Genomic DNA, 17,077 nt, shown 5'->3' on the forward strand with positions numbered 1-17,077 from the left:
CAAGAAGGAAGGCGAGATCAAGGACAACAAACATGGAACGTTATGATGAGTACATAACTTCTTTTTACAGACGCACTCAGTTTTTAGATGAGCTTTACATATACCTATGTGCATTAGTTGATTTTAAGTTTATCTTGTTTTTAAATTTTTATTACATTTATTGATTGTATTCTTTTAGTACACAATTGCTTGATTTGCTAGTTAAATTTGTTTAAATTGCTGTGTGACTGCAGTTTTATGCTGACATCTGAAGAAGCAACGAGAGCTGTGAAAGCACTTGCGTTGTTTTAAAATAACAGAATAAAAAAACAGATTTGTTTCTGCCTGCTATCCTTACTGGTAACATGTCCCTGAGCTTCTTTATAAACTTAGAAAGTGACTAGAATAACAGGATGTTTTCACCTGCATTTTCTGAAGGATATGAAGTCTGAAACTCAAATTTGTCATTACCTACTGATTTCAGTCCTCAGTGGCTTGTTCAAAAAGCAAATATTTTATGAGGAACAGACCAAACAAAAAGCAAAAATTTTAGACATTTGAAAAGCATGGCAAGGTGAGTGTAAACATAAGGGACCGTATTATGATGCCTTTTTGGCAGCGCTCATTAAGTGCTTCACAGCTTTGAAAAACATTAAAATATTTTTTACAGTAATTAGTAGCACTTGGGGCAGATAAATCTCCATGCACTACAAAGAATTATGATCGGGTATCTGATCTTAACATGCGTATTTGTTCTGACATGGATGCCAAGATTCAAGGTGAATTTCTTTGCATTCATGTCTTGAGTACATAATAAGCAGGTTATGATTGGCGACCTGATCATAATCCTCTAGAAGACACATATTCACATATATATTTATAAGTGTGTTTATGTATATCACAAGTGCGCATTTTGTGTACATGATCATCAAAAATCTGGTAGCGACTTCTAACTAATAAAAAACTATTACCTATATTTGAAAACTATATCTAGTATCACTGATATTGTCATTGACCCCTTTCCCAGTTTTCAAATGAGAACAATAATGAGCTCAACACTGTGAATTTTATTTATTTTTATTTATTTTACATTTGTTGACCGGGATAGTCCAACTGGAGACGTGTCCATTTTCAGCAGAGGCCCGGGGAGAAAAGCTCCAAGGTCACCAACTTAGATTAAAATACAGTATATACAGTAGTTAACATATCTAAGCAAGCAATAAAGTTTGATTACAATTTTTACAGAGGTTACATACCTAGGCAAATAATAGTAGTTCTGGGGTTAATGAAAATCAGAGAGTAGGTCTTCATTAAGTAATTCAAGTCACCTAAGAATACTGTTTATTAACTCATACAGTAAGTTACAGATACAATATTTACAGTGGTCACATGCCAAAACACATTAGCGTTAGACATGGTAAAGTCAAGATAGTGCCACAGGTAAGCTAAAATAACTATTTTAGTCACATTGTCGAGGAGAGTTTATCGGGTTTGCTACATTGACATAGCCAGTTTAGTGTCAAATGTTGTTTAAGTCCAGTCTTGAATTGGCTCAGGGAGTTGAGCAAAGTAATTTCTGTTGGGAGAGAGTTCCAGGATCTGCTTACAGAGTTTGCGAAGAGAGAGTCACCGGCAGAGTTATTAGTTTTGTTAGTCTGGGCTAATAATTTGGGGATCAAAGTGGCCAGTGATTGTGATAGGGGGTAATAATATTTTTAAGAGCAGGAATATTATCTGGATTGTAAAGTATCTTATGGGCAGTTATCATGAGGTTATACTATATCAAGCTGGGTAGTTCTAGCCACCCAAGCTGGTTTAGGTTAATACAATGGTGAGTCCTATAAGGCAGGAAAGTGGCAAATCTGGCAGTATGGTTATAGCAGATAGTTTATTGAGGACAGATTTGTTTAGATTGGAGAGTATCGGGGATGCATATAGAAGAGTTGAAAGTAGGTGAGAGCGAGCTATGGCAGATCTAGCAGGAGGGGTTAAAGGCTTTTATCCTGTAAAGTGAGCCTAGTTTTTTATTGATGGTCTTTATAGATTAACTTGTAGGTCGAATTTGAGATTATCGATTAAAACACCTAACAGTTTTGTAGAGGAGTCTGGGGAGATTATTGTGCCATTATTAGATTTAATGGTAAAAGTTAATGCACTAGACCTGTGTGTTGGTGAGAATAGCAACAGTTTTTTTTGGGATTCAGGATCAGACGACAACCAGAATGCCAGTTTTCAATAGTGTTAAAGGTGGTGTAGTTGACCACAGTTCGTTTGGAGAAGTAGCCGAGCAAATCAGGGTGGAGTCCGCATACTGTACACAGCTAACTGTAGGGATAGAATAGAGGTCATTAATGAAGATGGAGAGAAGAAGGGGCCCTAGTATGGATTCCTGGGGTACACCTAGTGTGTTGGGTAGGAGTTTAGAAAGTTTGCTTTGTCAAAGGACAGCCTGTTGTCTGTCTTTCAGATAGGATTGGAACCATTGGATGACTGTAATATCTAGGCAGAACGTTTTCAGGGTATGGATTAGTAATTGGTGATCCACCATATCAAATGCCTTGGGGAGATACAAGAAGAGGACTGAGGATGTATTATTGTTATTGCGGTTATGGTTTATGGTATTGGAGAAGGCTAGAAGGGCTGAAGTAGTACTGTGGTGCGATTGGAAGCCGCGCTGGGAGTCTCCATGAGGTTATTCTGAGTTAGGTGATGCATCAGTTGTCTATGGATACATTTTTCCATAATTTTTGCAAGTGGGGATAGTATTGCTATTGGCCTATAATTGGATAACTCAGTAGAGCTACCTCCTTTGTGAAGTGGGATTACATAGGATATTTTCCAAACAGAAGGGATTCTGGCTTCTGCTATTCGATTAATTAGTATTGAGATGGGATGAGCAATGGCATCGGCTGTTTTTTGTAGATACTCGGCAGGGAGTTGGTCAACGGAGAGTGCAGTTGGTTTCAGTTTTTTAATCAGGGTACAGATGAGGGAGGTGGCAGCTGGTTGGAATCTAAATGTAAGTTTCTGGGGGTGTTGATTTCATGATGGGGGGGCTGGGAGGTAGTTGGCTCGCTAGGGCTTGAAAGGTGTCAGTAAAGAAATGGTTAAAACTGTCAGTGACTTCCTCGGAAGGTTTATCAATGGAGGCTGCGGGGACTGGGGTGAAAGTTTGTCCAGAATGTAATAGTTTTATACTTGCCAAGAATTTCTGAGGCTTGTTATGATTTATTTCCTGTGGATTATAGTAGTAATTTTTTTTGTCTAGCAGAATGGATTTTTTAGTGTCGTTCCTTATTTGCCTATATTTAATGTGGTCTTGGGTGGTCTTTAGTAGTTCACCATAATGCCCATGCCTTATTTCTGAGGGTGATTTTTTTTTGTTTAGACTCTTTGGAAAGCCATGGTGCAGTTTTTGCCTTAGTTCTTGTTGAACGAACGGTTGCCTGAGAATCAAGGATTTCTAGGAATTTGTTGTTAAAATATGTGACTGCTTCATCTACGGGGAGGTGTCCTAAAATTGACTATTTACATGAGTTTAGCTCTTGTTGGAATTTGGTGGAGTTAAAGTATTTTTTGTTTCTCACCATTCTAAGTAAGGGTTGTTGGTTAATGGCTTTGTGCTTAATAATATAGGTGGGAGATTATTGCTTAGGTCATCAGGGAGGGTCCCAGAGGTGTACAATTGGGGATGACTACAAGTACCCAATCAAGTATGCTTTCTTTTTGGTTTTGTTTGCCTATCCAGGTAGGGGTTGTGATGACTTGAGAGAATGCGTGCAGGTTGACATGGGTTGTTGGGGAGTCTGAGGAACAGGTATTCCAGTCTATGTTGAGGTCTCTGGGTAGTATGGTTTCTTGGGGGTAGTGACATGTTAGCTAGTGAGGGGGTATCTTCAAGTGTGGCTACATTATTACTTGGGGGAATGTACATACAGATGATATAAATACATTTATTTTTATTAATTTGTAGTTTGGTGGCAAGAATCTCTGAGTTGTTAATTTGAGGTGGTTGTGTATAGCTTCAATGATGATGATCAATGCAGATTTATATAGAACAGCTACCCCACTCCCTTTCCTGGAAGCACAATCCAGCCTGTATATGTTATACTCGGGCAGCACTTCATTGTCTGTAATGCTAGGTTTTAACCAGGTTTCAGATAAACAGAGAATCTTAGGGGAGTACATAGCTAGGAGTGCATGGAGTTCATGTACTTTGTTAATGCTTCTAATGTTAAGGTGACAGGCCAGTAAGAGAGTTAGCTGGCCTATCGATTATAGGTTTATAACTTGGATTACAATTGGGGGGGGGTAGGTTTGACTGAAGTGGATGGGCTGGGGTGGATGTCACCACCAAGTGTTAGGTTAGGTTTAAACCTAGTGACGAGCTTCAAGAGTTTATTTATGAGTTTATAATAATGTTTTAATCTAGAACTAATGTTTCTAGGATTGGCAAGTTGATAGCGAAAACAAGGTGCAGGGCTAGACACTGTACTGTAAGATTGGTGAAAGGTGGAAGGGCTTGCAGTTGGGATGAGCGTATGGCCTGTTGGGTACTGATATCCAGTGAGATACTGGTTTTCATACAAGGTGAGTAGATAAGGGGCCAGCAAGATGGCCAGTAAGGAGGGGTATAGCATTATGAGTGGAGGAGTGTGGTAATTAAGGGTCTATATTGTTTGGGTGGTCCAACACCAGAAGATAGGATGATAATTAGAAGTAATAGACTGGAGGTGGAGAAAGTATGTTAGGTTGATGCTGATAGGTTCTTGTAGCTGGGGGGGTGTGGCTATGTAACTATAAATTTAGTGGTATTAGGGGCAGGGAGGGGAGTGGAGCAGGGCTAACAGACTACAAGCGTTTTCTAAGGCTTCCTGGAGCCATAGGTAAGTAAGTAAAGATTTAGTTTAATAGCTGTGTTGTAAACTGTGTTTTAAGCTTTTTAGGGTAATTGCTAGATTTAGATTATAAGTTTTAGAGTATGTTTTTCAGGGTTTTAAGATGGGAAACCAATATGTTCGTATAATATTCAGGGTTTTGTAAGCTTAGAAAATAGTGCTGTAGAGTACAAGGGGTAACTAATTTAATTAGAACAAGGAGGGAGCCAAATTACTATGGGGGACAGACTATAGGTGCTTAGACCCAGGTCAGCATTGTACATTTACAAAGGATTATAGATTTAGGTATTAACCTTAGCAGTTTGTTGTGGCCTGACTTCAGATGGACACAGTTTCTGCAGGGTAGCATCCTTCAGGTAGGAGAGCCCTTTTAGTTAAGGTATTTTGAGGGGGACTGCCTAAAAATAGAAATACAGTAAAAATAAAATCCTTACAAGCACACAAAACTAACCACCGAGCAAGCACAAACATTTGAGCTTTCACTTAAACTCTGGTATTTACGGTATACTACAGCTCTATGAAGCTACAAGCACTATAGATGCTTCGTTTGCTTGTTCTGCTGTGAACTAAATTACGTACAACACAAAGTATGCTAGTATTTAAATTAAACTACTTTGGATCACATGCAGGCTGCTAATATTGCTATTAATCTGTACTTTGGATCACAAGCATGCTGCTGTTCCACTTGCAGCATTTTTCCTTTTGCAGCTATCAAAATTAATAAACGTGCACAATATCCAGTACCTTGTCTATTAAGTTAACAAGTAAAATAAGATGCAGCAATTCAGCTATCTGCTTCTAATCACATATAAAAAAGCCACAATGTTATAAATGGGCTATCTGCATATCTTGGGTCTAATGGTGTACATTCTTTCAGTAAACGACTCAAATATCAGACTTCTGTTACATATAAGAGGCACGTTCCTAATTAAGAGCTGTGCGTTATCATTCTGACCCTTTTACACTTGCCGTTTAGACTGAATGTTAAAGTTCAGAGAAAACACATGGAATACTGAATTACAATGCTGTAAATGATCAGAAATCTGAGCTAATGGTGATTAAACTACACCAACACTTTCCGACTACAATATTCACTATTTATAGCTGTGGTTGACTTAGTACAAATATATATAATTTAGGAAATGTAATTTTTAGAGCAAACAACATACCAAATGGGAAAACAAGGCTGCTGACTGGGTCTGGAAGTACCGGGGATTTGAAGAATGGTTTCAGTAGGTGTAGAACAAACGTCGCATACATAGTGAAACAGGGATGTAGTTAAGGGGCTAAAACTGACTATGTGTTTTCTAAGGCTTCCTGGAGCCGTAGGCAAGTATTTAAAGATTTAGTTTAATAGCTGTGTTCAAAGTCTGAAATAGTAGTTTTGGGAAACTCCCGGTTGCACAGTTATGATTTTTATTGCATTTTTAAGCTTGAAACTTTATTCTGATCAGAAGTGTACAGCTTACCCACTGTAACAGACCACATCATGATTGCAAAATGTCATGTTTGAGATTTTGTGCCCAGGAACACTAAAATCACAGTTCAGGCAAGATGTGAAGAATAGGTTGCAGTTTTTTCGTATAATAGTTTATAATGCTGGGTTATACATTTCAAGTAAAAAGCAGCACCTTTACGACATGAAATTTGTTTTATCATAACTAGACTGCAGTGATAGTTCTAGTAATATAATAATAAAATCCCACGAAGACACGAAGCTCAACCTTGTAGTTTATTGAACAACAAAAGCACAGTTCTCCAACACTGACCTAGGTTTCGTCCAAAAGACTTCTTCAGAGTGTGTAGAACCTGCTGAATATATACTAACAACAATTAATCAATAATCTAATAATGAATTAAAAATTAATGAGATGTTAAAGGCACAGAAAAGATAAATAAAATTAATAAAAAAATCTATTATATAATCTAGTACTAAATAAATTAACCCCTATATAGAATATACCTAAATAATTAAATATGCAATTCATCATGTAATTAATTATATAAAAAAATATATGTATAATATAAATACATATAGAAATGAAAAATGTGAATACAAAACAAATATAAAAAACGAAAAAACAAATCAAAAAATGAGTAAATGAATAAACAACACTTGTACTATTAAATATGAGATAAAACTGCATAACTCTCCCAAAAATACCTATGAAACATAACGAATAACTACATGCGTAATAAATGAATGCCAGAAACTTCATCCCATTATATTTTTGAGCCTCAAATAGGGTTTAAAAGAAGAAAATTCATTTAGACCCGGATGATGGTAGGCATTCAATACCATCTGCCATTTGAGCTCACACACATCGAGATGATATTCAGTTAGCCTACCTTGCTGGTCTTGAACCAACTGTTCTATTACACAAAAAGAGAATCTGTGATCATTGTATGTTAAAATATGTCGTGCTAAAGCATTTGTGGACCTTTTATGCTGGATATCTAAGACATGCTCCTTAATTCTATCCCTAAATTTTCTACATGTCTTGCCCACATAAAATGCCATACATAACTGACATTTGGCAAGATAAACAACGTTAGAGGAATGACAGTTGTATTTACCCCTAATCTTGAGATAAATATTGTTGACAGTAATCTTACTAACTGTTGGCAATATGAAGGAACAGGTGGAACATCTACCACATTTGAAATTGCCTTTAATGTTGTTTGTATTATTGTTAACAGGAAAACTTCCTCTCTCAAAAATCTGTTTTAAAGCCCTGTCCTTGCGAAAAACAAACTTAGGTTTGCGGGTTACAAAACCCTGAAAATCTTTAAGCCTAATAAATGACCTCCAATTCTTTTCTATAATCTTAACGATGTTGTCAGTATCAGCGTTGAATGTGACAACAAACAGAATATGATCATCACATATATCATATCTGTTTGTCGTTATGATTTTCAACAAAAAGGTTTTGAGTACTTTTAAGTATAGGTTGGATGTGTCCACCATCCCTTTTGGATTGTACTTCCTTCCTAACTTCTTCGCATAAGTGAATAGGGTAGCCCCTATTAATAAACAGATTGATCATATATTCAACTTCTGCATAAAAGTCTGCTTCTTCGCTGACCATACGTGCTGCCCTAATTAGTTGTCCTTTAATAACGGCTCTTTTCTGATGTTCCGGGTGCCAGCTGTCATAATGCAAATAAGAGTTTGAGAATGTGGATTTTCTGAAAATTTTGGATGAAATGAGATTTTTATCTCTATTGTAGGTCAAACTTACATCCAAATAACTAATTTTTTCATCATTGATTTCATAGGTGAATTTCAGAAACCAAACAGTTTGATTGATGTAAGCAATAAATGCATCCAAAATTCTCTTCTCACCCTGCCATACAATAAAAATGTCATCCAAATAGCGGGTATATAATTTAATGTATGAACTGTATTCACAATTGAAAACAAAATTCGTCTCCCAATATGCCATGATGTAATTGGCGTAAAAGGGGGCACAAGCTGCCCCCATTGCCACACCAGTTCTTTGACGAAACTTGTGACCTTCAAAGAACAAAAAATTATTGTGTAAAACTAATTCCATAAGCCTCACGTAAACGTTAATTTGGTCCTGGTCATAGAGACCAGTGACTAAAAGTTGTTCTTCCAGCCAAACAAGACCAGCTTAATGTGGTATAACACTAAATAAGTTGACCACATCGATGGTCACAAAACATATGTCTTGCTGGATACCATGTCTTTTGATCTTATCCTAAAAAATGCCAGGAATCTTTAGTAATATGTGGGAAACTGTTTAAACCTATTTTTAACTTTGAATCCAAATACTGACTAATAAAAGACACTTTACTTCTTTTCCCGTCAACAATTGTTCTAAATCGAACATTATTAAGACCTTTATGGATTTTTGGAATTCCAAAAATCCCACTCACAACAGGGAATTTATTAGTCATAAAATGAAATTCATCCTCGTTGATTTGGCCTTGAAATAACATGTCCTCAAGACATAAATCAATTTTTTGATATGCTATATGAATCTCATTAGTACTCACTTCTACGTAATTTTCATCCAAAAGCATGGTTAACATTTCATTGTCATAGTCTAATTTGTCCATAATTACAGCTCCATTACCCTTATCAGGCTTCATCACACGAATACTTTTAATGGAGCAAATATAATTAATACTGTCAATACTGTCTTGGGTTAAATTGCCTTGATGTATTGAATTATTAAACTTATAGAATTCCCTAATATCTTGTTCAATAAATATAATTACCACTGTACTATCTTCTCAGGCAACAAAAGAAGGGAACACAGTAGTAAGCGACTGCAGCCAGACGTTTATTGAAACAACTTAGAAAACATATTAAAGTGCATATATCCAAAGTTAAGCGCTTTCACCCATCATATGCAGGCTTCCTCAGAACTAATCCATTTTAACAATTCAAATAACCTTTTTGGCGCGAAACTACAAACATCAATCGTCATACTTAAAGTTGTATATACCTTAAAATTAAACAAATGAATTTATATGATTTAAAATAGATGAATATATATGTATATGTGTCACTAATAATGCCGATGACTTCTCTATACACATACTGATTACATAACATATAACAACAAAATTCTTTGATTTAAATTGTGTGACAATCATATTTTAGAATATGCTTATACTATGTAAATAACGTATAAGTTGCAATATTCATAAATAATTGCAAAGTCCATTAAAACCTCTATTAATATTAACTAATTGAAATAGTTAAAATGTAGGGAAATAATGTGCAAAATGTATATTCAATGTAATTTACTGTTAATACTACACTATGTTTAATGCTTATAAATATTGTGCTATAAATATAATGTTGATAAATAATTAATTAGTATAAGATAGTTGTTCGATATAAAAAAATTATAAATATAAAAAAATTTAATAAAATATAATCAAAATCAATTAATTATTATTGTTATATAAACAATGTAAGTCAATAAAAATAATATATTCATAAAATATATCAAGTGTATTATACTGACTGTTCTGACCATAAATGATACTTCCATTATATGTTAAACTTTCATTATATAAAAACAACTTTCATCATATATGAAAATACTATCCCTATATGTAAAAAAGTTGATATGTATCATAATAAAATTTATGAACACTAAGATGTGTGTGATACTATATTACAAATTTCAATGTTGAAAAGTTATTATAAAAATTCACCATTAGAGAATTCAATATTAAACATTAATAATATGTAAGAATCAATACTAAAAAAAGAAAATTAAAAAATACCTTATCTTGTATCTTGTTCACACAAATTCTCAAATGCACCATATTATTATATGGTGGGTTAAAATAACTTGGTTTATGTAAGTTAGAGGCTCTCAAAGTGCACTGATTGCAATTATTAAATCCAAAGTAAGCTAACAAATTCATTTTGCGGGTGAATTAGACCAATTGTTGACGGGAAAAGAAGTAAAGTGTCTTTTATTAGTCAGTATTTGGATTCAAAGTTAAAAATAGGTTTAAACAGTTTCCCACATATTACTAAAGATTCCTGGCATTTTTTGGATAAGATCAAATGACATGGTATCCAGCAAGACATATGTTTTGTGACCATCGATGTGGTCAACTTATTTAGTGTTATATCACATGAAGCTGGTCTTGTTTGGCTGGAAGAACAACTTTTAGTCACTGGTCTCTATGACCAGGACCAAATTAACATTTACGTGAGGCTTATGGAATTAGTGTTGCACAATAATTTTTTGTTCTTTGAAGGTCACAAGTTTCGTCAAAGAACTGGTGTGGCAATGGGGGCAGCTTGTGCCCCCATTTACGCCAATTACATCATGGCATATTGGGAGACAAATTTTGTTTTCAATTGTGAATACAGTTCATACATTAAATTATATACCCGCCATTTGGATGACATTTTTATTGTATGGCAGGGTGAGAAGAGAATTTTGGAAGCATTTATTGCTTACATCAATCAAACTGTTTGGTTTCTGAAATTCACCTATGAAATCAATGATGAAAAAATTAGTTATTTGGATGTAAGTTTGACCTACAATAGAGATAAAAATCTCATTTCATCCAAAATTTTCAGAAAATCCACATTCTCAAACTCTTATTTGCATTATGACAGCTGGCACCCGGAACATCAGAAAAGAGCCATTATTAAAGGACAACTAATTAGGGCAGCACGTATGGTCAGCGAAGAAGCAGACTTTTATGCAGAAGTTGAATATATGATCAATCTGTTTATTAATAGGGGCTACCCTATTCACTTATGCGAAGAAGTTAGGAAGGAAGTACAATCCAAAAGGGATGGTGGACACGTCCAACCTATACTTAAAAGTACTCAAAATCTTTTTTTTGAAAATCATAACGACATAAACAGATATGATATATGTGATGATCATATTCTGTTTGTTGTCACATTCAACGCTGATACTGACAACATCGTTAAGATTATAGAAAAGAATTGGAGGTCATTTATTAGGCTTAAGGATTTTCAGGGTTTTGTAACCTGCAAACCTAAGTTTGTTTTTCGCAAGGACAGGGCTTTAAAACAGATTTTTGAGACAGGAAGTTTACCTGTTAACAATAATACAAACAACATTAAAGGCAATTTCAAATGTGGTAGATGTTCCACCTGTTCCTTCATATTGCCAACAGTTAGTAAGATTATTGTCAACAATATTTATATCAAGATTAGGGGTAAATACAACTGTCATTCCTCTAACTTTGTTTATCTTGCCAAATGTCAGTTATGTATGGCATTTTATGTGGGCAAGACATGTAGAAAATTTAGGGATAGAATTAAGGAGCATGTCTTAGATATCCAGCATAAAAGGTCCACAAATGCTTTAGCACGACATATTTTAACATACGATGATCACAAATTCTCTTTTTGTGTAATAGAACAGTTGGTTCAAGACCAGCAAGGTAGGCAACTGAATATCATCTCGATGTGTGTGAGCTCAAATGGCAGATGGTATTGAATGCCTACCATCATCCGGGTCTAAATGAATTTTCTTCTTTTAAACCCTATTTGAGGCTCAAAAATATAATGGGATGAAGTTTCTGGCATTCATTTATTACGCATGTAGTTATTCGTTATATTTCATAGGTATTTTTGGGAGAGTTATGCAGTTTTATCTCATATTTAATAGTACAAGTGTTGTTTATTCATTTACTCATTTTTTGATTTGTTTTTTCGTTTTTTATATTTGTTTTGTATTCACATTTTTCATTTCTATATGTATTTATATTATACATATATTTTTTTTATATAATTAATTACATGATGAATTGCATATTTAATTATTTAGGTATATTCTATATAGGGGTTAATTTATTTAGTACTAGATTATATAATAGATTTTTTTATTAATTTTATTTATCTTTTCTGTGCCTTTAACATCTCATTAATTTTTAATTCATTATTAGATTATTGATTAATTGTTGTTAGTATATATTCAGCAGGTTCTACACACTCTGAAGAAGTCTTTTGGACGAAACCTAGGTCAGTGTTGGAGAACTGTGCTTTTGTTGTTCAATAAACTACAAGGTTGAGCTTCGTGTCTTCGTGGGATTTTATTTTTGTATCTCTGGTTCCCTGGTTGGTTTTAGTTCTAGTAATATGCTTTGTGTTCACACAGGACAGATGTCTGATGTCTTCTTCCAGCAAGCAGTTTCCATTGGACATGCGTGTTTTGGCCCTCATGACCTCGTCAGCACAGCATAAGTCGACTGTTTGGCTATATTTTAGAAAGACCTGGGTCTTTACACCCAGCTGATGTTGCTAACCATTAAGTTGAATGCAAAATATCCCAACTAATATTCAAACCAAAGAGTAAAAAGGTCACACAGACAAACCAATGTCCACAGTTAGTGGGGTTTGGCTTTATTGGCTTGAATGTATCCACAAAGACTTAAAAAAAAGTAATGGACATTCAGAAGCCATATAGCTGAAACACTTGATGCCCTTAAGGGGTCATTTGCATATTATCACATGGGTCTCTATTACAGGAGTTTTAATGTATCACACAATGAAAACTCTAGTTTAATTCCCCAAATATGGGATGGGGTAGTATCCGGGTAGTGGGTCTTTCAGTGTTTGAGCCCGGAGTCATTTTGATTGCTTCTGTCCATAAGGGACATGGGCAGTACTCTGGGAGTGAATTTATGGCTTCCCATCCATTTATCCCAATTCTTTTTGAAGAGAGTAAGGGATGGGCTTTGTTTTACGAAGATGGGAAGCTTATTCCATAGACAAGGTATCCTTTGGGATATGAATCTCTCTCTCCAGCAAGTTCTGTTAGAGTCGCAAATAAAGTTTAGGTCCCTGGAAGGCGTAACCCTTATATAATTTTTCTTAATGAATATGTAACATTTTCCTCAAGGATGGATCAGTGTGCGCCTTGTAGGTCAGGCAGTCACCTTTCAATAAACAATACGAGACTGAGTAAAGGGATAAGGCATTTAGTCTGTCTGCAAAAGACATGTGCCTTACTGTAATTTTTTTTTTTTTTTTTTTTTTTTTTTTGTGTGAGAAACCTCTGCGGCCACTCCAGTTGGTTTAAGTGTCTGGTTAGGTACATACAGAAAGGAGCAGTCTGCTCTATAGGTCAGATGAGTGCCTGATGACAGTGAAGTACAATGGCACTGTGACTTCCTTTGAACTTGATGCCATGCCTTACTTATAAGATCTACTCAGAAGGATTTTTGTTCGCTACCTAGTGGACAATGTTTAAGTCCCTATCCATCTGTGTTCCTAGATCCCTCACCACTGGGTCTTTTTTTAAGGGTGGGCTAGCAATGTTATAATTTGCAGAGATGCTTGATTTGTTGAAGGGTATGATTAGACATTTTTTAGCATTTAGTTTGAGACCATGGTTTTGGCACCAGTTATTTGTCATTTTTAGACCTGTTTTCAGGATGTCCATATTCTTTGTGGATTTGGTGATTGTTCCCAGATTACAGTAGTCAGCGAACTTGGTGAGCCAGAGGCACTCAACATTGGCCTTCACTTCAGAGAAGTATATACCAAACAGGAGGGGTCCCAACTCTGAGCCCTGTGGGGGATACCACTAGTAATAGGTTTATCGGAGGAAGAATCACTTATCCAGACATGTGTCCTGTCAATGAGCCAGTTTGCCATCCATCTGATGATGTAGGTGTTTATGCGCAAGTCAGTAAGTTCATCTGTGATCTTCGAGTGGGCATTGTGTCGAAAGCTTTAGCCAAGTCAAAATAAGCAGTGTGTACTGTTTTACCGTCATGCATGGCCTTAAGCTTTGGCCAGGTCTAGATAAGCAGTGTGTACCATTTTACCCTCATCCATGGCCCTGGTGACTTTCTCAAAGAACTCCACCAGATTGTGCTTGCAAGTTCTCCCTTTAACAAAGCCAAACTGAGTTTGGTTCAATCATCATCATCATCATGGTCCAGTGTTTGGAGCGATTTCCTTTGTCATTTTTGATCAGGTCCGTGATAATTCTCTCCATGGCCTTGCAGATAAGACTGGTCAAGCTTATGGGTCTGTAGTTCCCTGGGTCAGTTGATGAGCCCCCTTGTGCAGAGTGAAGATTGTTACAGTCCTCCATTCCTCCTGGACAAAGCTCGTACAGAGGCTGTGGGTAAAGAAGGTTTTTAGTGGCCCTGATAGATTCTGCTTTAAGCTATTTAAAATATCCTGGAATGTTATTGTGATCCATGGAAACTGTATTTTTGGCTTTTGGGAGCCCAGTAGGGACTTGTTCCCTCATAATGACCGATAGGGGAGACGGGTTTGTGTATTTCTTTGGGTGTGGCAGTAGGTGATTTTTGGGGGGGGGGGGTTGAACTGAACTTGTGGACCAGCAGGTTTGCTATAGTTTCAGGTTGGGTGTAAGCATTGCCATTCATGATTAACTCTGCACATTGCTGAGTGTTCCCCCTGAGGTTAGAAATATAATTAAAAAAAGCCTTATGGTTATCTTTCACCTGGGAGGCTATCTTTACCTTGTAGTTTGCTTTGGCAGATTTGACCATCTCTCTTGTTTTTGTTTGACTAGTGAGTGTCTTGCACTGTTTTATCTGTTTCTTTGTAGCTTTGGTGAGAGTTTTTTCCCCCTTTTGTTGAATGGTCTATTTATGTTAAGGGTTCACCAGGGTGGTTTGTTTTTGCCAGTAATCATAGGTTTAACCTGGACAGCTACTGCCTCTTCTATGCAGCTATGAATGTGGCTGTACAGTAGTTTTGTGTACAGTTCATAGTAGACCTCAGTGTCATTAGGGTTCAGAGGGTCTTGGAAGTTTTATAGCTGTCACTTTGAAGTAATTGGCCTTAGCAAAGTTCCTAAGTTTGGAGTTTGATGGAGTTTTAAGTTAGTTTTAATACTAAAGGAGATCATCTTGTCAGATCGTACCAGGAAGGAGTTAATGAACGGGAGAGAGCAACATCCCCCCATGTTTGAGAGTACTAGGTCTAGGATATTTGTACCTCTAACTGGGGAGCTAACTATTTGTCCCAATGTGTTTGTATTAACAAAAACAAGTGAATTATGGGTTGTAAAAGTCTCTGTTTTTGGAGGGGTAGCTGAAGTCACCCATAAGTTTGGTTTTAGGCAGATTGTTAGATTCCAGTAGGTTTAGGTAGGAGATGTTATTTTTCCAGACTCATTTTAAGAGATCTGAAGTTGGCAAGGATATGATAGGGGTTCGCACTTTTGGTTAGTTGGGCATGGTGCAGCTCAAGTGAGACATGTTGTTGGATGAGTCTAGCAGTGTACTTGTCCTGTGTAAACACTGAGATAACACCTGCCTTTGTTTTATCCTGAGGTGAGGGGGAATTAAATGTATGAAAGGCATTGGAGCCTGTGATAGCTAGGGTGCTTTTCATGGTTCTGAGCCATGTTTCATGACTGCACATTTGTTTGCATTCTTCAGGGTGAGCAGTGCTTCCAGGGAGTGCAGTTTTTTTATTTAAACTGCTAGCATTGACCAACAGTACTTTTAGGTAGTCATGAATGATTTATCTTATGTTGGAGGGTTTAACAAATTAGCATGGCGTAAAAAAGGCACTATGGGGCTAAATAATGTTTTTGCCAATATCCAGAAGCCAAGTGGTGACAAGTACAATCCATCTTTGGCAAAGCATTGTGGTTTGTCAATCATGTCTCCCCAGACTGATTGGATCCCCTTATGACACCAGAAACTAATCCGATCGTTGAAGTCTATCATATTTTTCTGGTTACTGTGGCATCATTGTTGAAGGTAGGATGCTACTCAAGGCTAGATTCATATCCGCCTGGGACAAATGCTCAGAGCTCCATCATGTTTCTCTTCATATAGTCCAGTGAGGTATGTCTTAGGTTCTTTACGTGCACATGGACTATGACCATGTCATACTGGTACTTATAGTTTAAAGATCTAAGAACATGCATGATCTGGTGGATCCTGGCTCCCGACAGACAGCTCACTGTGATGATCTTGTTTAGTTTGGTAAGGGGGACATCATTATGTTTTACAATGGAATCCCTGGTAACTAGAATGTTGGGCTGTGTGGTGTGTTGCCGTATAGCCTTGGAAGCTGGATTACTATGACTCTGAGTTGTTTTTTGTGAGGAGCTTGTCTTTTTTGTGTGTGAGAGGCCACTGAGAGATGCCTTTAAGGAGGTCTTGGAGGTTTGGGTAGATTGCATGCGAGTACCTCTGCATATGTGGGTTTGTGTTTGTTCCTTACTGTTGGTGGGTAGTTTTTTGGGTGTAAAGCTGACAAGCTGGTTTGCAATTTTCGTGCGTACATTTAAGAGCTTTGCTTCCAATTACATCATGTATCCACATCCCTCACACACTGTTTCTGTTCGAAAATTAAATGGTTGTCAGTGAACATGAGGCAGTTACTAAAATTACAGTAAAGTTGAAATAAGAGCTCTTAGTGTAACTAGATTGCAAAAACTATTTGAGAGCCCTATGGTTGTGATTGTACCATTTGCTGACATAGTGTGTCGTCCTTTAGTTATTTGGATGGAGACCTGAACTTTCAGAGGCTGTGAAAAATTGTTTAGCACAAGAAATTCAGTTGGCAAACACAAGCTTTCCTGTTACCAGAATTCTTCAGCAGCTGTGGAATCGAAGTGAGCGGATTGCAGTTCCTGAAAGCAAGTCAGGTTAGTGGCGTTTGTATACTGATAGATTAAAATGTTTACCATCATCAAAGCCACACCTACAGG

General features: G+C 36.5%; 1 protein-coding gene across 1 annotated transcript in view; it reads left to right on the plus strand.

Moving 5' to 3' along the window:
• ATAD5 (ATPase family AAA domain containing 5) overlaps positions 1–17,077 on the plus strand; it is a gene marked incomplete in the record, with an annotated part of 853,119 nt that overhangs the window by 346,937 nt on the left and 489,105 nt on the right. The window contains 1 exon segment of the mRNA XM_044068042.1: positions 16,864–17,014. Coding sequence (XP_043923977.1) covers positions 16,864–17,014 — 151 coding nt within the window.

This window comes from Protopterus annectens, chromosome 4.part0 (genome assembly GCF_019279795.1).
Source record: "Protopterus annectens isolate FY-2018-M chromosome 4.part0, PAN1.0, whole genome shotgun sequence".
NCBI classification, from domain to species: domain Eukaryota; kingdom Metazoa; phylum Chordata; order Ceratodontiformes; family Protopteridae; genus Protopterus; species Protopterus annectens.